Raw genomic sequence first — 22,359 nt, forward strand, 5'->3', positions numbered from 1 at the left:
GCCGCACCCCTTGAGGCCGGCCACCCCCTCTCCCAAACCCTAGCCGCCCCCTCTCTCCTCCACCTCTCCCGCACGCTTAGCGAAGCTCCGCCGGAGTTCTCCATCGCCACCGCCACCACGCCGTCGTGCTGCCGGAGTCAAGGAGGAACTACTACTTCCGCTGCCTGCTGGAACGGGGAGAAGGACGTCGTCTTCATCAACACCGAACGTGTGACCGAGTACGGAGGTGCTGCCCGATCGTGGCGCCGTGATCAAGATCTTCTACGCGCTTTTGCAAGCGGCAAGTGATCGTCTACCGCAGCAACAAGAGCCTCATCTTGTAGGCTTTGGAAATCTTCAAGGGTGAGTCTCGATGATCTCCTCGTTGCTCCCGTCTTCTAGATTGCATCTTGGCTTGGATTGCGTTCTCGCGGTAGGAAATTTTTTGTTTTCTATGCAACGAATCCCATCATGTCTAGACCTAAGATTAATTTTCATAGAAGTAATATTTTTTTGGTTGTGAGTCTGATAATTTTCCTTCAGGTATCTTGGGGTACCTATCCATTATAGAAAACTTTGTAATTTTGGAATGGAATCCAACTGAGAGTTGCTTCGATGAGAAGGCTATATGTTGTAAGGCAAGTTACTCTCATATGGAGACCGACTTGTCTCTGTTAATTTCGTTCCGACTAGTTTGTCTATGTTGAAATACCTAAGGTTGTTCCTGGAAATGATGAGAAACAAATATCAGATGCTAAAATGGAATACTATTTGTAAATTACTTAGCAAATGGTTCGTGAACTTAAGAATAAAGTGCTTAGTCAACATATGTTTATTTAAATTACTAAATAAGAAAGGTGTGCGTGACAAGAGTTATTACACGATAAGCATCTTAATAAAATAATCTATCACAAGTTCGCAAGGCCTACCGATTCTCCACCTTGGAAAGGCCTTGTGCAAGTTAATGAGCATTTCTTCAATAGAGGCTATTTTGAAATTGGAGACAGTACCAATACTAGATTCTGGTAGGATATTTGACTTGGAGAGATGACACTAGCGCACCAATACATATATTTATATAACATTGTGCAACATAAGAAAATTCCGCTTCAAATATTATGTCATAAAATCCTTTGAACATTGGCTTAGAAGGGCCCTAACTAATAATAAGTTTTACCATAGTTACAATTATGTCCAAGACTATCGGCAATGCATTTATAAGATTATCTACACAATTTTGTTTGGAAGCTCACTACAAATGGTGTCTTTTCAGTGAAATCTTTGTATGAATAGTTGCATACCTACTGAATGGGCATACTACTTTTTTTTCAAACATACTTGCAAAAACTAAAACACCACTAATAACCTTTGTAAATAATTGATAAGAAAAATGGGCTAGAATATACATTGATGTTTTGGCATTATGTTGGTATATATGGATCTAATCTGTAGAAACAACATTATTTTTAATAATACAAGGGGTGCAAACTTTTTTTACAGGTTATTCATTCAGCTACTCACTGGATTCAGATATAGTTTTTTCCTATTTCCGTTGAAGCAGAGGAAGTCTATATATATATACAGTCAGGGTAGTTGGCGACATACTGGTATACTATGAAATGGATGATTGATTTATGTATGCACTTTATATGATCCTTGATTTGTAAATATACTTAATATTGAATTTGGTAATAAAACGGCTATTTGCATCATTTCATGCATCATGCAGAGGCTACAGGTCCTACTCCACATGTAGAAAAAAACTCATTTCTCGAGAAGGAGAAAACCAAAACGTACTGCTCACCAACACCGCAACTCCATCTAGTCGAGCACAGGCACAGCTACACTGCCGTCGCGCGCCCCCCGACGTCCATAAATACACGGCCACCCCACCCCTGGTTCACCTCACGAACACACTCATTTCCTTCTCCAACCCCATTGCCGACCGGTGAAGGACGGCGGTCTCTTCTACTCAGTGCGGTTTGCTCTGTAAATGTCTGGAGGCCTGCCCGGTTTGATCGAGGTGTCTTCTGGGCTTGAGGTGGCGCTGGTTCCCGTCTTAGACGCGGTGGTGGTTTCGTTTTTGAAGTGGCGCTCGTCCCCGTCGCCTGAGAAGAAGCTGCGCTCTTGCACCGGAGGGTTCATCAACGAAGGTGTGTAGTGCACATGTGTGCAATCGATCTTGCCCGTGTTACCGTGATTACATGTACCATGCATGATGCAATGGGCGATAGCTCTCGCATGTGTCGCCGCTTCGATCTGTTCACTCTTCACACTGCTTAGATTCGATCGCTGATGTGTATAAGCACAAAACTGATCTGGATTATATAGTTACTGTATCACCAACATGTAGTCTTTGATATACTAAAAATGTACCAGTGACATATACAGAGATGAGACCCTGCACATGGCGATAAGCGCGCCTGCTTCTCTACTTTGGTTTGTTTTATTAATTTAATGTTCTGAAGAAGCAGGCTAAGCGTGAAATCTTTGGACAACTGACTGAAGATGGCGATGGACCCAAATACCGTCAACTCGAAGACCATATCTCCCATAACTGAAGATGGGTCAATGGACAGACGTGGAAAGCCAGCTGTGAAAGCAAACACTGGAAAATGGAAATCTTCCATCCTGCTGCTAGGTAAACTCATGCTCTAGTTGATCTTGCTCAGCTTGGTATTGCTCAGCTTGGTTCTGTTTTCCTCAGACAGCAACGAATGAATAGATTGAATTTTGTGTGCCTGACACGATCGATCGTTTCTCTTCCTGAATTCTGACGATGCAGTGAACTATGGACTTGTGACGTGCGCCTTCTTCGGCGTCGGGGTGAACCTGGTGGTGTTCCTCCGGAGGGTGCTTCACCAGGACAACGCCGAGGCTGCCAACAGCATCAGCAAATGGACCGGCACCGTCTACATCTTCTCCCTCATTGGCGCCTTCATGAGCGACTCGTACTGGGGTCGCTACATCACCTGCGCCGTCTTCCAGATGATCTATGTCACGGTACGCCCAATCTAGAGTCACACTGGTTGATCGACCCTACAGGCTTAATTATTCTCTCTGGATCGGATTTCACTCAAATGTGTGTGCTGCTCTGAACTTCTGAATTCTGAACGTAGGGCCTGGTGATACTGTCACTCACGTCGTGGTTCCTGCTGGTGAAGCCGTCAGGGTGTGGCGATGAGGAGACTGCCTGCGACCCGCCATCGACAGCCGGCGTCGCGCTGTTCTACCTGTCGACATACATGATCGCGTTCGGCAACGGCGGGTACCAGCCGTCAATCGCGACGCTAGGCTCGGACCAGTTCGACGAGACGGACCCGGTGGAGGCACGCTCCAAGGTGGCCTTCTTCAGCTACTTCTACCTGGCGCTCAACGTGGGTTCCCTCTTCTCCAACACGGTGCTGGTATACTACGAGGACGCCGGCCAGTGGGTCATGGGATTCTGGGTCTCGGCCGCCGCCGCCGCTCTGGCGCTCGTGCTCTTCTTCCTCGGCACCCCCAACTACCGCTACTTCAAGCCCAGCGGCAACCCGCTCACCCGCATCGCGCAGGTGCTCGTCGCCGCGTCCCGCAAATGGAGTGCCGACGCGCCCACCCGCGGCGATATTCTCCACGAGCTGGACGGCGACGAGTCGTACAGGGACGCCGGTATCAGGAAGATCCTGCATAGTGACCAGCTCAGGTATCTCGACAAGGCGGCGACAGTGACCGAGGAGGAGTACCGCAATCCGGAGAGCTTGAAAAACCCTTGGAGGCTCTGCACGGTCACGCAGGTGGAGGAGGTGAAGTGCATCCTCAAGATGCTGCCCATCTGGCTGTGCACCATCGTCTACTCGGTGGTGTTCACCCAGATGGCGTCGCTGTTCGTGGAGCAGGGCACCACCATGAACACAAATATCGGGTCGTTCCACGTGCCGGCGGCGAGCATGTCGGTGTTCGACATCCTCAGCGTGCTGGCATTCATCGCCATCTACCGGCGTGTGCTGGTGCCGGTCATGGCGAGGCTGTCCGGGAACCCGCAGGGCTTGACGGAGCTGCAGCGCATGGGCGTCGGGCTGGTGATCGGCATGGCGGCGATGGTGGTGGCGGGCGTGGTGGAGGTGGAGCGGCTCAAGCGAGTGCCCCCGTCCGCGTCGGATCAGCCGAGCTCCCTGAGCGTGCTGTGGCAGGTGCCACAGTACGCTCTGATCGGGGCGTCGGAGGTGTTCATGTACGTGGGGCAGCTGGAGTTCTTCAACGGGCAGGCGCCCGACGGCGTCAAGAGCTTCGGCAGCTCACTGTGCATGGCGTCCATTTCGCTTGGGAACTACGTGAGCATCATGCTCGTCAGCGCGGTGACCAGCCTCACCGCCGGAGACAGGAGACCCGGGTGGATCCCGGGGAACCTCAACTCCGGCCACCTCGACAGGTTCTACTTCCTCCTCGCGGGGCTCTCGCTCGTCGACCTGGCCGTGTACGTGGCGTGCGCGATGTGGTACAAGGGCATCAACCTCGACAGCAACGAACACAGGGGGAAAGTGTCCGTGCACGTTTAGGGCTTTCTGATGATTTTTTTTCAATAAAGAAAATATATTAATATTGAAAGATATCAACACATAGCCTCTACAACAACGTAACAATATAATAGTACAAATGCACACATCTATATAGGAAAAATAAAACTAAAAAAATAAAAGTCCCGCTATGGTATTTCAACCCTAGTAGCAAGAGTGCATCCACCACCAAGACAACACCTGAACTTTAGGCTCCGCAAAAACGACGCTTTCAAGAAGAGAACAGTGCACAAATACCGTCGTAGCTCGATCAAAAGATCCTAGGTTTTCACCCTGAAGATAATCTCACTCTCAAAACAATGCCGTCAACAAAGCTATTGCGAGACACAACCAATTAAGGCAATACCTTGAATTTTAAACCTAAAATATAAGACTCTGAACTTCACCTGTACTGCCGCCCCCACTTGCATACTGCTGCTACAAAACCTAGAATGCCAAGTAAGTCCTTCAACAACACAAAGACTCGAAACTCTATCGCTAGTCCTCCAGTCCGGCCTTCATGATATTCTCCACCTTTGATTTCACCATGGACCAGAATGTCATCTGATGACAACACAGAACAGAGCTTCGCGCAGCCCCCTTCAAAACCAAATGTTCGGAATAAAAGCATGGGTGCGCACGACCGAATACCACCCTCCAGCAAACTCAAGACATAAGGTGAACTGTTACATTCGCCGGCGGAGCCTTCCGGAAATCAACACTCCAGCTAAAACCAGAAGGACATGCATCAAATAGATCGTCATCTTGGTATGAGAGGAACCCTAGGACCGCCACCTTTATTCGAAACCCGCGAGCAACCCCCACGCCACACACCGGCAACCTGCAAGCTGCTGCACCAAACCCTACCAACGACCCAAAGGCTAGGCCAGCAAGGATAGTGGTGATGACAAAGCAGGGTCGATCCCCACCGGATCCGACCCTACCACGCAGTGAAGATGGCCAGGGAGGCGGCACGGGAGAACCCCAAATCGAGATCTAGGGTTTCCACCACCACCCAGTTCGGCCATGAACCTCCACCGCTGGTCATGGCACCGCCGGGAGAGGACCTCCACCACCTCCCCGACCATGGACGTCGTCAAGATCGCTGCACGACGATGCATCCGCCATCTCTACCCTAACAGCTATGGCGGCCATCCCCGGCAAACCACCACCCCTGACCAATAATTTAGCAGTTGGGCCTGCCGCCATCGGCGAGGGCTGGCGGTAGCGGCGATGTGAAGGGTAGCGGCCTGGGGAGCTTTGGCGGCGGCGCGAGGAATCACCCCTGGTGTCGCCCTAGGGAGTGACACCCAGGGGTATTGATTCGTCTATTATTTTTACTGCTTTAGGATGATCTATGTCACGCCATCACAACAGACTTATTCTAGCATGTCCTACGTGCTCACCGACCTTCTTAGGTATGTACATCTCCAACCATCCCTATTCCGCAGCCGCTCCTGCTTGCACGGCCTTTCTCCGGCCACCATGACCGTCTGGGCATTATCTCATATTCAAGCTGCTCCTTGCTTTGATGCCTGGCTGGGTATCCTCGGTTCTGCACTTCCGCTGCTCTCCTCTCATTGATACATCAACGAAAAGCCTCTGGAATAGATGATCTCTCTGTCCTTTAAAGAATGTTTTGATCTTTTAACGTATTTTGTATTGCAGGTTGCATCCATTGTTACGTGCAGCCTAGCATCAGCCATGCATGGAAGCAATCAATAATATCATCATAATAAAATTAGTTTGAACTGATTTTCAAACTTAAACAATACATAAAATGAAAAAGACAAGTATTAAATCAACAAATTGATGTTGGAATTCGCCCACGGATCAATCACATGAAATTAGACAAACACACGCAACGACAAAATTTATCGCCAAGGGTGCGTGTCGCACCCTCTAAACTATTCTTTATTGATTTTCGGATTTTCTTCTCGGTACAACTTGCGGTACAAACGTTCAGCCAGGACGTGTATATATACACGTACCACCTGACCCAGGACCTAAACCTACTTAGAGCATCCCCACTCGTTGGGGCTCCCCACGTCCAAATCCGGCGAAATTTTCGATCGGATTGGATCAATTTTTGGCATGGGGGGAAGTATATTTCCAGTCGTGTGCTCCCCAAGCGGCGTTTCTCGGGGAAAAAGAGGATGGTCCGGGGAGTCCGGACGAAAGAGGAGACACGTGGGCGTGGGCGGTTGGTTTTGCTCCATCCGGAGTCCCCGAGAGATCCCCGGGAAACCGAGGATGGCCCGGGGAGTCCGGACGAAATTAGGCCGTTTTCCGGACGAAAATGAGAACCTGGGGGCGCAACTGGACCGTTTTTCGCCGTCCGAATGTAAAAAACGGCTCGTGGGGGGCTTCTTGGGGAGACGAGTGGAGATGCTCTTAGACACGAACTACTACATCGACACGAACACACCATCCAGCTAGCTTATGTGCAAGCCGAGCCTGACTCTAATAGATCGACTAAACTAGTACTAGTGCTTCACGTGGGACTAACCAGCCTTGCCTGCTAACACTACCGACTCTAATAACTCCAACTCTATTAAACTTTCCTAATTAGACTCTAATACACTAAGGAAAGATTATTATTTCTAACAATTGATTCCTCAATGGTCATTGCATTAAAGGAGAAATGGAATGATGTTTTATGTAGTAGGCTTCACCGATTTAATTAATAACTAGTTCTTGTCCCTGAGTGCGTCATGTGAGAGACTCAGGGATCAAGTCTAAATGATATCATCCTCCTCATGGTTTTTCTTGATTCTGCAATTCCTTATAGTGAGATAGCACATGATGTGTTCTGCTAAGCACTTGCATCCGTTCCGGCAAACAATCTGTGCCAAGTTTCGCTTGACATATAGTAATAATCCCCGAAATACCCTGTGTGAAATGAGGCCTGGTCTAACGGAGTGAGTGAACACCCGAGTATTGTTGACGAAGAGGGTGAGTTGCTGGAGATTAAACACAAAGAAAACAGGCTAGAGAACAAATAACAAGTGGCACCATAAAAGAAACAGGCTAAACAAGAAAACAAACAAGTGCCACCATGAAGCAGCACAGTTCATGCTGCCCAAAAGAGCAAAAGGCTATATTCAGTAATCAAAAGAACCAAATATCTTAGCACTTTTTTCCCTTGGCTGTATTTTATATTCGTACCATAACCCTTTATATACAGATGTAACCAGCAACATCTCTACATCAAGTAAATAGCCAACTAGCAAGCAGAGCTACATCAACACAACCTAGAGAGAGAGAGAGAGGCTGTAGCAAGGATGGGTCAGTCCAGCTCTACCGGGCAGCCGGAGGGAGGGTATATCCGCCATCCATTGGCAGCCGATGGCAGAAACAGGTGATTTCCGGAAGAGCTTCTTTATATGTACATTCGAATTGGCTTTGTATCGATACTTGTTGCTGCTGGAAAATTTCAACTGCTACTAATAACTAAGTGTTGAGAACCCAGCTTCTTGTTTTCTTTGAGTTCAGTGGGTGTAATTACGAGGAGTCCGAAACTATATAGTGACAATTTTCTGTCTCCAACATTCAGGTACGAGCAGATTGGCAAGTCAACAAAGGCTGAGAATAAATACTACAAAAGATCAACCAAGAACAGTCTTGTTCTAAGGGCAACACTGGAAGCTATCACAAGAATGGGATAAAGCTACAAGTTTGAAGAAAAGAGATGTCATATTTTCTCCCTTGTTATTGTAGGCGTCAATTCTGCATCCAGAAAGGCTATCAAATTAATGTGCTTCTCATCTTCGTAAATATTTAAGAAAAATTGTTGTGAGAACATTTCTTATATGAACTTCACCTTAGGCGCCATGGATCTCTTGCACCATCTTTATTGCTACTTGTCCCTTGACGAAGTCATGTTTTCCCCTTCATACAAATGGTGGTGATTGATGAACCATATCTACGATATAATATGATATAATATACACGATGCTGCATCTGACAGACCTTTTCTCATATAAAATTTTGCCGAGGAAAATGACGCTGGAGGAGGAACAGAGTTGGTGTCGCGTCGTCAGTCTAGTCTGAGTTGGTTCATGTCATCAGTGTTGTCGTGTTACTTTTGAGTCTAGTCCAGTCCATTTCTCTCCTTTGGGGTCGTGTAATGTAGTGTGTCCATTGTGAGTGAGCTGAAGGGAATTATCTTTTCCCCTTTGCGTGGACGCTAGTTATCTCAATAACCATGGCAAATTGTTCATTCAACCTGATAACTCCCATGTTGGCCCAGCTGTTTAAGAAACGATGGTAAGTTTCAGAAACAATTCTTCGAGAAACATTGCTTGCCTCTCACAATCTTGATCCCATTGTCTTCTACAAAATTCAACTAAATGTTATTCAGATGTGTACACCACATGTTAGCTCGAATTATCAACTTCATCTCCCAAATTCACATATACAAGATCAGAGACCACAACTTCTTCTGTAAAAACAAATGCGTGTCACAGTTGTTATTACTCAACCTCTCTTCCATTCAACTAGACCATGTAAGCGCGCTTGCGGCGCCCGTCCATCTAAAGAATATAATAATAAAAATATGTAAAAAACATGAAAATCAGAAATATATAAAAAGATCTGGACGATAAATCTGATGAAATGTCAATGTCACGAAATTTCTGACATTGCTTCCACAATTGATGCAATTGGGTAAAAAAGTTCATCTTTTATAAGGCAAATATATTGATTTTAAATTACCAGTTTAAATGAACCAGATGATGCTACATACAGTTTCTGCCTCTAGGTCGTGTTGAAGCAAATTTGTTGTTTGGTCAAGGAGCAGTACCTCCTCGATTGCTTTGAGGGCAGATTTAAGGTCCTTGGACTAATGGCACACATGGCTAGCTTGTTCACTCTTTCACAAATTTGTCTAGAGCTCCACAGCCTTTTCTTTTTCTTGACTGCCTTGTCAAGTCCGTTACTTACTCAAAAGGCATTGTACACCTTACCTACAAAGTAAAAATATTTTAGAAAAAAGAGTATACAATTCAGCAATAAACTGCAACTTTGATCAAAAGAGAGTTTTGTAACTGACGATGATACTAATTTACCAACACCACGTAACAGAATAAATCTGCATATCGATTAGTGCATAGGCAAAAGATAAGTTTGCTGTCAGCTAGATTTCAGAATGGATAAAGTAAACACAAACTAAATAGTGTGGAAAATGGGAAAGGATCACTTATAACTGGATTGGGTTAACCAAATGGTCCTTGTCAATTTGATGGCACCTTGTATTTTATGCTCTTGTAAAAGCAGTCTCAAGGATAATAAGCCAGCTAATCCTTGCTCATAGAAAATAAATTTGTAACATCAGTCCAAACAGATATATTATGCAACTTGGAGGAAATTATTTGCATCAGCAGAAACGTCGAATCTTTTTTTTGTTAGTCGAGGACTAAGGTCATTTTCCAGTGTAAGAGAAAACTAAGACTGCATCCCCAAACAGCTCTATCCTGAAACTGCAAGGATGACCATTATATTCTCTAGTTAGATGAGGAGTTGCGATAGTCAGAGATTGAGCTGATGGGTTTGCAACTCCTTGAGCTACTAAAAGTGCGTCCCCAAACAGCTCCATCCTGAAATTTCAAGGATGAAGCATTGTATATTCTCTAATTAGATGAGAGATGCTAATTTGTATGGTTGATTAAAAAAGTCAAACAACAATTATGTTCTCAACTTCATACACACTTCAGTAATAAACATATAATAGATTTGCATAAAAAACACATAAAAGATGGAAAAGGCACCCTATTAAACGAAGATCATGAGAGATATGGATTGCTTGGTACTTGTAAGATGCCCAAGATATAATAATTTGTTGAAAGGACCTGGTCATTTATGTCATAAGTTCTCGTAAAGGCTCAAGTCATCAAAACTCTCATCCGAAGTCAAAAGAGCCACTTTGGTTCCTACATATTGCAATTATGATACGAAGGACAGAGTCATGCATCTTGTTGTCATGAACTCATAAAAGCTAAGCATCAAGCTGAAACCCCTCTTCTGCCATTTCTATCATGGCTGTATTACTTAAAAAAGAAAGCATGCTAACAAGGAAAAAACCTTGCAACAACAATAAAAGCTATAATCAATATCATTTAACAAAACTTACCAGCGATAAAATATTTCAAAGTCTGAATATGAAGCTCATGTGTTCACTGGAAGACAGCACAATGGATTATATCAAGCGGTTGAATCTAGGTAGCTAGCTATGTCCAAATTAAACATTACTTGTAGTACACAATGGATTATATTAAATTTGACAGTTGATTAACTGATAATATTATTTGAGAAGATCAAAATATATTTGTTTTCTTGTTTTCCAGCAAAATGGCACATCATTTTGATTGTCTACGGTCCTACAAACATAGAATCAATTAACATCTTTGATTACATATAACAAAAACTGAAATTGCTGTTAGAAGCTTCATATAAATGTAGCAACTAATGAGTTAAATCTTTGCATATATTTTTGTAAATTAGTGCCACAATAGGGCATAATTCAGGCTAAAATGCTTATGAGCTAGCTACATCAGAGACACCGATGGTCCCATGCTATCTGGCTCACCAGCGACCATGATTTACATGTGCCGTACTGAGCTCTCTCATGCTTCACACACGCACACTGGGCAAAAGCATTGCCATGGCCGCTGTGAGTTGGGAGGTCAGCACGGTGTTCGGACATCTAGGCTATAATGTGTGGAGGCACTTGTGGACGTGCACAACTCGGGATATCACCTGCAAGGCTACATCATACGGGAGCTGAGTGGATGCTTATATATCTGCTCTGATTTTTTCTGCTAAAAAAGGTCCTACCACAATAGATGGAACCTGCTCGGTCTTGCACCCTCCTGTAGTCCATATTGTTGTCGAACAGTCGAAGATAGTCCGACGATAATTTTTAGTTCCACATAACTATACGTACAAAATTGGGTAGACAGATTCATCACTTTCAAAATATTTCCTGTAGAATATGAAATAAATCGTTAACCCTTTTTCTGCAGGTAAACATTATGAGTTTTCTCAATGCAATTTCAAGCACGACACTGAATGAACATAGAAACTGGAAAAGAAATCTTACCATGTCAATCAAGACGTAAACCGAGTCTAGCGAATAGGGAGATTGTCTCATAAGATTGGGGTTCCTCATCATTGCAACAACCAAGGAGCTCGTGCCACATCCAAGGACGCCGATGCAGAAGGAGCAGGATCGTGTTTATCTTTTCTGCAACATAAAATGAAATGATTGACCACTTGGCTACTATGTTGTACAAAAAAAAATTCAATGAACAAACATTACCAATGAAAACAATCACATCAATCTGAGGCTGGAAAGGGGACCTTCTTCAAGTGCATAATCTGAAAGGAAGTGTGGCAAACTCAATCTAGGCAGTGAATTCCTCCGTTAAATGTAGCAATCTTGGCAGCTACTTAATGGGAATAAGCAGAATTCACCGCAGACTCCCATGAACGCACTGATCGCAAAGAAGGCGAACCAATCAATTTCATACTTGGGTCGGGGAAAAGTAAGAATACCAAGTGTTGCAGAGCTCGTGAATCACCTGTTCTTGGTGCAGGCATGGCCTTGGCGGAGGCAGGTGCTGATGGTGGCCCAGGAGTCCAGATCAATGGCAGAATCCAGGAGTTAGATGGCCGACCAACGCATCCATGAAGGAGCGGGAGCGGCGGCGATGCTTGAGCGAGTATGTGACCCAAGAAGAGTCAGTCCAAACGTCGAGCTCAATTGATTCATGGAAGATGGCGATCTGTTTTCGCCCCGTGGACACCGCTAGCAGAGGTGCTTGACCCTAATCGACATACGGACGCGTTTGAGCGTCGCCTCAACGTAGTTTTGGCCGGCTCCAATCGCACTCAGGGCAAGGCACCGCTCAGGCGTGTCCCAGGCGAAGGGGAAAGGACGGCGCAACAAGGAGAGACAGGAAAAGAAAGAACAAGGAAGAAGACACGGTCGCTTCGTCTGACAGAACAAGGCCTAAAGGCCCGTTTAAGCCTTTTGCAGCCCGATGTGCCACAAATCGTGTAGTTCGGTCTGCGGAGTAGCAGCCCGGTCATGTTTGGCTGGCCCATTTGGCGGCGATTGGATGAACGGGAGATCAATCTGGAACGTTGAATGACTTGATCCGACGGTTCACGAATGAAATCGCTGTGAGAGCTCCTAGCTGGTTGAGTTATACTGATAACTAATAATAACTAATAATGAGGAGTTAAAGGAACAACTGAATTACTGAAACGCCTGTCAGTCAAGTGTACAGAAGCGTTCGGCTAGCCTCACAAAGCAGTACGCTGCAAATTGCAAGACAAGCTAGGGTCACCGTCTACCCATGGTTCGGTGCCTTCTTCTCCCGCTGCTCCGCTCGCCTTCCTCGTGACCACCTCCGGCCACTGTCTCCTTGTCAGAGCCACCCACCTGGCGGCGGCAGCTCGCCGTCCTCCGCAGGATGCAGCAGCAGGGGCACCAACATCAACATCGCCTTGTCCTTGCTCGTGTCCCGCTACATCCCCGGCTCCGTCGCCTGCCGGCAAAGAAGCTGACGACGGTGGGTTCGATATGTCGGCGATGGCGCCGTGGAGGAAGATGGGGCCGCCGATCTCCGACGAGCCGGGCTACAACCGAACCGCGTGTCCCCTGGCAAGATCATGGGGCAATATTGATCGATCGACGGGCTACTCCTCCTCGAAATAGGCTTTCGCCCCGCTATATTAATATAGCAACCAACCAACTGATACAAGATAGAGATCAACGCTGGGGCAAGCAGCACATCAAAGCCCAAGAGAAACAAAAGAAGAAGAAAAAAGAAAGCAAAGTCGACCAAGTCGGATCGACGAAAACGCTAATGATCCGCCACCGTTGCGCCCTCCGGAGAATTCCCACCACAAACTTAGCCCTCCGAAGCGCCGCATACCAAAGCAACACCTTCAAGAAGGGATGCGACGATGACGACGCTCGTTGCCCGGACAAATCCTAGGGTTTCCCCCGGTATGCGGGAGGGGTGTGGGGAGGGAGGAACCCAACGCCCTCCAAGAAGGAATGGTGGCGCCCGCAGACGTCACCGCGTTGGTGTCGGAAATCCGACAGGGATTTCTCCCAACCCCCAAAGAACCACGACCCCGGACGTTCCATCACGCTCCGCCCACCTCACCACCCACCAGCTTGCGCCACCACGGTCTTGGAGTCACTACCGCCGTCTCACCATGGTCAAGCAACGACGACCGACCGAACGAGAAGAGACAACCAGGGCCAGGAGGCGGCTGAACAGCGGCAACGCGGGAGGGCACAACCTCCACCGCCGCCTGCGGTAACCGACCGGACGTGGCTCCGGGAGCAAACCGAGGCCCCTGCGGCCCGGCCGAGCCCTGCAGGCTCGTGAAGCTCCCATGGCCACGCTGCGAGTCGGCGCGCCGCCGTCCGGAGTCCCCGCGGCGACGGGCCGCTCCGTCGCTCGCGGGAGACAAACACGGGGAGCCCGCACCTAGCCCGCCCAGGGCCCGGATGGGGCCCAAAGGACCCGGATCCGGGCCGGGAGCGCGCCGCCGCGAGCTTCCATGTCGCCGCGCCGCCAAGCGGCCGCGCCGCCGCCACCGGGCCACCCGACGACCGCGCCGCCCGGCGGCCCGCGCCGCCGCCGGACACGCGAAGATCTAGGGAGCACCGCCGCCGGCTCGCCGGCCCCGCCTCGGAGAAGGAGCGCGCCGGGTAGAGGAGGGGCCACCGCCGCCGGCACCGCCCGGGCTTTGCCCGGCGGCTCCCGCCGGCGGCGGCGACGGGGAAGGGCGGAGTGGAGGGTCGACGGGGACTAGGGTTTGGGCGCCTCGGAGTCGCCCGCGGGGGGAGCGACCCGAGGACGAGAGAGGCTATTCATCGATACCAATAACTCAAGGCACCACGTTAGGCATTTTTGAATGCCATCGACCATCGTTTTTTGGATCATGAATTCACTTGGATATCACGTGTGTGTTTGAGCTGGAGAATGCGATAAATTCTGAATGGGAGTCAGCAAAGTGAGGGCGTGGGCCAGTGACGGGCTACCTGCTAAACTAGCTAGTACAGGCTCCTGGGCCGGCCCACAGTAGACAGTGGCACAGAACACGGCGCCCCGCGCCGCCGCCTCGTCGCGCTTCTCCGTCGCCATCAGGCCTCCCTCCTCCGCCGCCACCGCCGCCGGGGCACCGCGCTCCGCCTCATCCGCGTCCACGCCTCCACGGGCCCAATCCTCCCATCCAGCCAGGACTGCACGCCTCGACACTCAACCCCTCATCCTCGATGCTGCCTCTCCGGCAGGCAGGCCGCCGGCGCCGTGCCGCCCTCCTCGTCCCGCCGCCGTCAGCGGCGTCCGGGTCTCTCGAGCGGTGCCACCCACCGTGCTTCTCCGAGCGCGTCGCCGGAGCGCGCCGCCACGAATCAGTCTTCTGGGCTGGCATCAGGGCCCGGATGCTTTCGACTTGCGCCGGTAACCAAATCTATCAACCTATATTGCCTGGTTCATTCTCGTGATATTGATCGTAGTTCACCCTTACTATGCTAGTACTAGTGCCTAGCTGTTGCTTCTAGACAAATAAAATGTTTGCTCAACTTATGTAACAAATATTTCGGTTGCTGCAGAGCATCACGATTTTCCGGCGAGGGCTAGTATGTCTGCGAGACTCATGCAAGCGGACATTGTGAATGCTCTCCGTAAAGGTGATCGACAGCGAGCATCCATTATGCTCTCGAACCTTCAGCAAACCAAACAAGCGTTAACTTCGGAAGATTTCTCGATATACTGGAGTACTGTGCAGAGGCGCCTGATCCTTTGGTAAATTCACTGCCAGATACGTATTTTAACGAAAGCACAGAGTTTGGTATAGTCATTCTGATTACTACTACTCTTTTTGGATCCTCTCCATATGTATAGTTTGTTATGGACATTTTGGAGATCATGGAGGATAAGGCCATAGATATTAGTAAAGGCAATTACAGATCTGTCACTCGAGCACTCACCAAAGGAGGGTATTCCAAGGAGGTACGCCGTACTAATCATGTCCCAAGTGCAAGTTTTTGTCCTTTTAACTTGTTTGGGGGTTCAATCATAGAAATGCACTTGTGTGAAACTGCTTTAAGTAGTGCATTGTGTGAAAGTGCTTTAATATACACTTGTAGCGTTATATCCACTGTGTCTTCCATGTAAAGTGTCCAACTTTTCATTCCTTAATGATAGTAGGCAGTCAAAATGTCAATACCATCCATCCTAGGCAAGGCCTGTTTTCTAGGTACTTGATAAATGGTTCTATTATTTCATGCCTTGGCCAAAATGATGCACCAGATACTTCTTTCACTTGTCAGTGTCTCAATAAGTTTGTGTGTGGTTGTCATGCTCACCCATTGTTTGGTTTCACATGTAGACCTTGACTTCGGCCATCGTTTGGTACGGTTTCTGTACCTAAACTTCAAAACCATCTAGAAGTAATCCTGATCGCTCACTGTCTGCAACCATTGTTTCCATATGACCTGGTGGTCTTCCCTTATGCAACAGTGTTTTTTATTGTTGCTGATTTGCTGGTGACGTGGCAGACACGTGATAGTGATGGGGTAAGCACATGACATCCGTGTCATCTAAAACTGCTTCATATTTCCGCAAGGCGTCAGGTGTATGGTATTGGAAGTTGAGGGTCTGGGTTTTGGCTGTTTGGGAGTTATATGGAGAAAAGCTAAAGGGGGTCCAAAGTTCAGGGTTTTAAAGTGGACCGTTTCATTGTTTGTATATAGATAGTTGTAGGAGATTGGTGAATTAGACAGTGCATGCGTTGTACCTTTTGCAGAAGCAATCTGATTTTGTTTAATCTTCTATCACGGACCATTTTGATGTTGTTTTGTTAATATTTATCTTCTTCTGCTACCTGTGCCTTGCAGTTCTATGTAATTTAATTTCTTGCATTTATGCTCTTATGTTATATGTTTATCTGCTTATTGAATAATGCCCTATAGCATATCAGTTTTTGCTTGAAATTCTGTTGGTTCCTTTCAGTTTTCAAGGTGTTGACAATCATCTTTCCGATGCAGGCACTTAAATTACTCACTCTTCTGGGAGAAAAAGAAAGCACTCATGGTGTTTTGCCGATTTTCAACATCTTTTTAAGTGCCTGCAGAACAAATCTGAATGACGTTGGGAGCTGTCTAGAGAAAATGGAAGGTCATCTTGTTGGGAAGTCTGAAATAACGTACTGTGAGCTTCTGAAGGTTCGTGTAAATAAATGTTCAATCTGCCTATTTATGTTATTCAGAAGTTTGTTTTCATATCTGGAGAAAAACTGTTAGTATACCAGACCTAGCTGACTGGGGAGACATAACCATCCATGGTATTTGTTGACTATTTGATCCTTGTTTTGTGGATTAAACATTTGATCGCATTCCTTTGTAATTTGTATTCCCTTCTGGCCCATCACTGTAACCACCACTTAGTTTCTGATGTTTTTGTATGGAAATGGTTGCATGCTGATCTTAGTTTCTGTTAGTTCTGGTCACATGCTTTTTCCTTTTATGTATTTTATCTTTAGGGCGTCTCTTGAGTCATTGTTTTTTCTGTTTCATGTTATTGTTGTATTTCACATGTTTCTTCGGATAACCGCATGCTATGCTTATTGAAATATGTGAATATTTTCATCTGTACATGGTTCTAGATTGACTATTGCGCGAAATTGCTTATTTGATTTATGTATATTTCCAGGTTGCAGTTTTGCAGGGAAATTTGTCTGCAGTTCATGATCTATGGAAGGACTGCACTAGGTATTATAGTCCAAGCATTATTGCTCTGAGGAAATTCGTGAAGGCTTTCTCTACACTAGGTGACCTTCAATCTGCATATCATATCTTGCAGCGTATGGTTGTCCTTGCTGGAGAACACACTGACCATCTGATGGTGTCTTCTAAAAGGAGATGCCAATCAACAAGATTAGACATTCCTGTACCTGCTTTAAATCTAGTAGAAGATCTCAAACTTGTATCGGACTATGATCTGCCATCGCCATTTCAAGGAAAGATGGGAGCCGAAGGATATTTGGTTGATGCTCAGCCGGAGCTGTTCCAGGTGGAAACTCAATCATCAAAACATAAGCAATTGAAGAGTTATGTGTCAATTATTTCTGCTGGTATGTTATGCATTTCAATTTCATCAGCCAAGTAGTATACTTGTAAACTCATTTTTAATTATATTTGTAGAACTTATGTACGTTCAGTCTTGTCCCAGGTGACAATCTTGGTGACAATTCTGGACTAGACAATGGGAGGATGACGAAGACATTGAGATTTGCACCAGTTGCAGTAAAGAAAATCTTGCGATGGTCTTTCAATGATATTATACATATGTGTGTGCTTCTTGACAACTGCCAGTTGGCTGAGCAATTATTTCTAGAGGTAAGAAATATGTAAGTTTTTGTTGGGTTAATGTAGTGTTATATTATGGCTTGCAGTCTTTCTATTGACTTGGGTCTTTACCTAAGCACTTTCATTAGGTTTTTGAACGTTTCTTCTGGATGGTTGAACATCAATGTGGTGACATTCTAATTACTTACATAGTTTATTTTATCTGCTGTACCTGTTTCATCTAGGCCACCTTAATTGGATTCAAACTCCCTGCAAAAAAAGGATTTGAACTTAGTTTCTGCAATCTTGTGCTTTTGATTTTACTTTTTTCTTCTTAAGATAGTAACAATAAGCAAAGCATGAAGTCTGTTTCTGCATTAAAGCAAGAGATTCGTTTGAATTTAGTAACTGGCATGTGGGCCTGCACACCAGAAATTGTCGCGTATTTTAATTGTATATTGGTTTGCTGCTTGCATTACTGGAAAAGGTGGCGGCAAGTTCAAAAATTGCATGTGTCCCTTATTTTAATGGTTAAGGTATTTAAAGTTAAAAGTTTTACATGTGTATACAGCGTTGGCGATTTGAAGACCAGAAATTATTGGTGCATATTTCACATCTGAGAAGTTCAATGTTTATGCTCAATGTTGTCCTTTCTTGCTAGATGCACAAGATTGGACTGCGACCGTCGAGATTTACATATGATGGTTTTATTAAATGTGTGCTAGCTGGGAAAGGAGTTGCACATGCTCGCAAAGTGGTATGCTACCGAGTTTATGATATTTTCAGTTACATGACACTATGACAGGACATCTTGTTTAATATGGTTGTGCACAATACCTATTTTATGAAGCCATGCATGTAGTTATGCCATACCTACCTTTTCATAAAAGTAACATGCTGTACTGACTGATTTTACAAGGGGTAATGTAATTCTAATGTTTATCACTGTTACTCCCCTTGAAAGCTACTATGTGAAACTGAACTGTACCTATTCTATTGTGACCGCTAATCGCTATATTTAGTTATTCTCCATAAAATTTGCTACTACTATATTTTATGTTCTCATGCTTTCCAGATTGAAGTGATGGAGAGAAGGGGTATTAAACCTTATGATGGTACACTTGTTGCTCTCTCAGTTGGCCATAGCAAAAGTTTACAGTTGGATCTGGCTGAGGACTTCTTGGGAAGAATTTCAGATATAAAATCAGAGTATATTCATGGTTTTAATGCTTTTCTTTCTGGTTGCGACATTATGGTAATGCATCGACTTTTGAAAAGAGATTCTGATATGTCATATTTGTCCCCCTACCTATTGTCATCCTAATTTCAGCTTGGTCATCTATGTTAAGTGTACTGAGCTGCTGATATATGGTCTATCAATTATCTCTGGTTTACCCTGTTTTAAATAGTTGTGCTCTATTTCACATAAACGATTTTATTTTTTCTTTATTCCTCAGTGCACTTAATTTTACTTAATTGTAAGAAATTATGAACTAAGTCTCCTCTCATCATTTTTGTAGAATGAACCAGAAAGAGCTCTCCGTGTACTAGCTAGAATGAAACACTTGGATTTGAAGCCAAATATCAGGACCTATGAGATTCTGTTTTCTCTTTTTGGCAATGTCAATGTTCCGTATGAAGAAGGAAATATGCTATCACATGCTGATGTGTCCAAAAGGATCAGCATAATCGAGATGGACATGTTAAACCATGAGATCCAACATAGTTTTGTGTCTATGAAGAACTTGGTATGCTTACCTTATACTATATCCTATATATGTAGATCTTCATCTTTTTTTTTGTACGTGTATCACTTGTAATATTCTTGCAAAAAACGCATATCTAGAAGTAAGAACTCATAGTAGTTGACTGTTTTGGTAACAATTTTTTAATATGCTCCCTTCTCTATGATCAGTGGGAAACAGTGAGTCTAATTTTCCCGTTTCCCTTTTCATATGAAAATTTCTCCATCAGCAGAGTTGGCACTTGACGCTAGTAAGGAATAAAAGTATGCAGCACATAGGTGTCTAACCATTCTTTTAAGAAATCATGCTCTAAGCTGGTCGAAAATTGTTGTTGTTTGTTGATGACAGTCTGTCCATTCATGAAAATAGGTTATTTATTGAGTCTATACCATGGCTTATTGGCCTGTATGATATCCTACCTTATCCAGCATTCCCAGTTTCTAATCCGTTATAAACTTATACTACATCCATTCCAATGAATACAGTTTTTTTTTTTTGAAAAGTCAGCTCAATTAAAGTTTGACTAAACTTTTAGAAGAATCTATCAACAACTATTATATTCTATTTATATCATATGAAAATATATTTCATGATGTATCTAATGATATTGATTTTGTAGTTTGCATGTTAATGATTTTTTTATAGAAACTTGGTCAAGTTTGACTTTCCAAAAATAATATAAGCATTATTCATTGGAATGGAGGTAGTACTTCATAAAGAAGGGAAGCAATGTTTTAATTTGTCTGAATAGGATATCTGAATCATTTTCATGTGATGTAAGACTGGATTTTAATTGCTAATATGCATGTGTTGGTCAGACCTAGGAGAGTGGGAAGCACTTTGCTGTGAATGTCATTCGCAATATTGCTTGCGTGTTGATGATCTACTGGGATTCTGTATCTGTGGCTTGTACAATATGGTGAAACTAGCGTATCATCAGTTACCTGGTCATACTTCAAGACCTCACTGGCTTGAAATTTTACCATGATAATTTTCAAATTAGATTGCTAAGATCATTCAATCACTTGTCTGTATGATCTTCCATAGTTCTTACTGTGATATCATTATTTGAAGTCTTGTTGTTTTATCTACGACTTTATGTTATCTCAGATACGAGCCTTTGGAGCTGAGGGAATGATAGAAGAAATGCTGCGGTACTTGAATGTTGCTGAGAGTGTCTTATCTAACATGGATCCTTATCAGAAGAGTGATCTCTACGGCATTGTGTTGCATGCCTTGGTTAAGGCCAAGGAAGTACGAGTCTACTGTCCTTTACCATTTGTTTTGTTATATGAAATGATGAATTGGATTTAGTTTTTCTGGCAAGGCTATTTTGTATGCTTCCTGTGTTTTCAATGGAACTTGTTGAATTTGATGTACCGCTTTCTGGTCTGCAGACACACAAAGCAATAAGAACTTTCAAGATCATGAGAGCATGTGGTCTTCCAGCTAATACTGCAATTTATACTGTCATGATAGAGTGCTGCAAATTGTTGCCGTGTTTCAAATCAGCTAGCACCTTGTTGTCTTTGATGCTCCGAGATGGCTGCTGCCCTACAGTTGTGACTTACACATCTCTCCTGAAGGTAAGGCTGGATAACTGCGGGATCTCACTATGTAACATACTGCTTATTCGTATGTTTTAGTTGATTTGAATTGTTGTGCGCCATTTGAATCTGATGTCATGTTTGTCCATGGTAGGTTCTATTAGCAAAAGATGATTTTGAGGGGGCACTGGATCTGTTGGACTTATGCCTAACTGAAGGAATTCAACCTGATATAGGGATTTTCAACACATTACTCTCAGATGCGAATGCAAGAGTATGTCTATGATATAATTTGGCAACTCTTATTTCACTGAAATGACGTCAAAGTTAAACTCATGTCTGGTCATTCTTCACAGGGTAATATTCACGTTATTGAATGTATTCTTGAGTGTATTCACAGAGCAAAGATTCAGCCTAATGAATCAACGCTTTGGTACACATTCTGTGCCTACGTGGATCAAAAATTGTACAGCACCGCAGTCGAGGCATTACAGGTTCTCAGTATGAGGATGATCTCTGAGGACGCAAGCGTTCTCAAGGAGAAAGGAGCAGCTCTAGAGGATCTAATCCTCAGCGAAGAGCCAGACGCTGAACTAAGTATCATTAAGGCGTTTGGAGCAACCGAGGAATGTAGCGTGGCAGCCCTATTGAACCTGAGGTGGTGTGCGACAATTGGTTCCACCATATCTTGGTTGCCCGAGGACAGTCTATGGGCGAGGAGGCTGGCATCTTCTTATGACGCTAACAGGAGACTGGACATGCCATGAAATTTGTGCTTGAAGTATTGGATGTTTGAACCAACCGAGGGCATAGTTCTGCTGATGTGTTGCATGGTTTTGACATGCTCTCGTGGCGAATACCTGGTGATGTAATTGTGAACATCATTCACCAGGCATCATTCGCTGAGCTGTTGTGTGGTTTTGACCTGCTCTTGAGGCCAATAGCAGCTGTCCAGGAGGAGCATCAGGTCCACTAATTTTGCATGTGGATGAGGTTGATGGTGACGAAGTGAACCACATGTAACTCACATCCACTTAGTGTATTGTTTGTTACATCAATTTTCTCACTATTCACAGAACTTTGCTGTTCAAAATGAAGAGTAGATTTTTTCGGCATGCATATGTATTTACACAGTCACTGGAATTGCAAGGCATCAGAGAATGGCATGTGAAGTTTTG

The 22,359-nt window shown here is 45.0% G+C and overlaps 2 protein-coding genes and 2 long non-coding RNA genes across 6 annotated transcripts; 2 read left to right on the forward strand and 2 right to left on the reverse strand.

Moving 5' to 3' along the window:
* The first annotated feature begins 2,493 nt into the window (after nucleotides 1-2,493).
* On the forward strand, nucleotides 2,494-4,517 carry LOC124675694 (protein NRT1/ PTR FAMILY 7.3-like). Its single transcript, XM_047211770.1, has 3 exons — nucleotides 2,494-2,620; nucleotides 2,765-2,982; nucleotides 3,099-4,517. The coding sequence occupies exons 1-3, from the start codon at nucleotides 2,494-2,496 to the stop codon at nucleotides 4,515-4,517; spliced, it is 1,764 nt and encodes a 587-aa protein (XP_047067726.1).
* A 3,188-nt stretch (nucleotides 4,518-7,705) lies between these two features.
* LOC124675696 lies at nucleotides 7,706-9,016 on the reverse strand. The gene is made up of 3 exons (XR_006993386.1): nucleotides 8,487-9,016; nucleotides 8,338-8,405; nucleotides 7,706-8,243 (listed from the first exon to the last, which is right to left on the reverse strand). It is a non-coding gene; the product is annotated as an uncharacterized LOC124675696 (long non-coding RNA).
* Nucleotides 9,017-9,270: 254 nt separating this feature from the next.
* Nucleotides 9,271-12,410, reverse strand: LOC124675695. Of its 3 annotated transcripts, XR_006993384.1 has the most exons (5): nucleotides 12,095-12,410; nucleotides 11,833-12,007; nucleotides 11,614-11,757; nucleotides 9,722-11,496; nucleotides 9,271-9,481 (listed from the first exon to the last, which is right to left on the reverse strand). It is a non-coding gene; the product is annotated as an uncharacterized LOC124675695 (long non-coding RNA). The 3 variants fall into 3 exon arrangements; XR_006993385.1 differs by having other exon boundaries at nucleotides 9,271-11,496; nucleotides 11,833-11,891; XR_006993383.1 differs by having other exon boundaries at nucleotides 9,271-11,496.
* A 2,904-nt stretch (nucleotides 12,411-15,314) lies between these two features.
* LOC124677822 (pentatricopeptide repeat-containing protein At1g76280-like) lies at nucleotides 15,315-22,145 on the forward strand. The gene is made up of 12 exons (XM_047213776.1): nucleotides 15,315-15,346; nucleotides 15,446-15,553; nucleotides 16,591-16,767; nucleotides 17,255-17,675; nucleotides 17,774-17,940; nucleotides 18,551-18,646; nucleotides 18,965-19,144; nucleotides 19,410-19,637; nucleotides 20,745-20,888; nucleotides 21,032-21,220; nucleotides 21,336-21,455; nucleotides 21,538-22,145. Exons 2-12 carry the CDS (start codon nucleotides 15,452-15,454, stop codon nucleotides 21,946-21,948), a joined length of 2,235 nt encoding a protein of 744 aa, XP_047069732.1. The 5' UTR covers nucleotides 15,315-15,346; nucleotides 15,446-15,451; the 3' UTR covers nucleotides 21,949-22,145.
* The last annotated feature ends 214 nt before the right edge of the window (nucleotides 22,146-22,359 follow it).

Source organism: Lolium rigidum, chromosome 7, assembly GCF_022539505.1.
Source record: "Lolium rigidum isolate FL_2022 chromosome 7, APGP_CSIRO_Lrig_0.1, whole genome shotgun sequence".
NCBI classification, from domain to species: domain Eukaryota; kingdom Viridiplantae; phylum Streptophyta; class Magnoliopsida; order Poales; family Poaceae; genus Lolium; species Lolium rigidum.

Excerpts from the sequence above, each read along its gene's own strand:
- LOC124675694 (XM_047211770.1), top strand. The coding sequence starts at position 2,494 with ATGGACCCAAATACCGTCAACTCGAAGACCATATCTCCCATAACTGAA. Across the intron at positions 2,621-2,764 it reads ATCTTCCATCCTGCTGCTAG|TGAACTATGGACTTGTGACG; the intron begins GTAAACTCATGC and ends CTGACGATGCAG. Across the intron at positions 2,983-3,098 it reads TCCAGATGATCTATGTCACG|GGCCTGGTGATACTGTCACT; the intron begins GTACGCCCAATC and ends TTCTGAACGTAG.
- LOC124677822 (XM_047213776.1), top strand. The coding sequence starts at position 15,452 with ATGGACATTTTGGAGATCATGGAGGATAAGGCCATAGATATTAGTAAA. Across the intron at positions 17,941-18,550 it reads CTGAGCAATTATTTCTAGAG|ATGCACAAGATTGGACTGCG; the intron begins GTAAGAAATATG and ends CTTTCTTGCTAG. Across the intron at positions 21,456-21,537 it reads TCTCAGATGCGAATGCAAGA|GGTAATATTCACGTTATTGA; the intron begins GTATGTCTATGA and ends CATTCTTCACAG.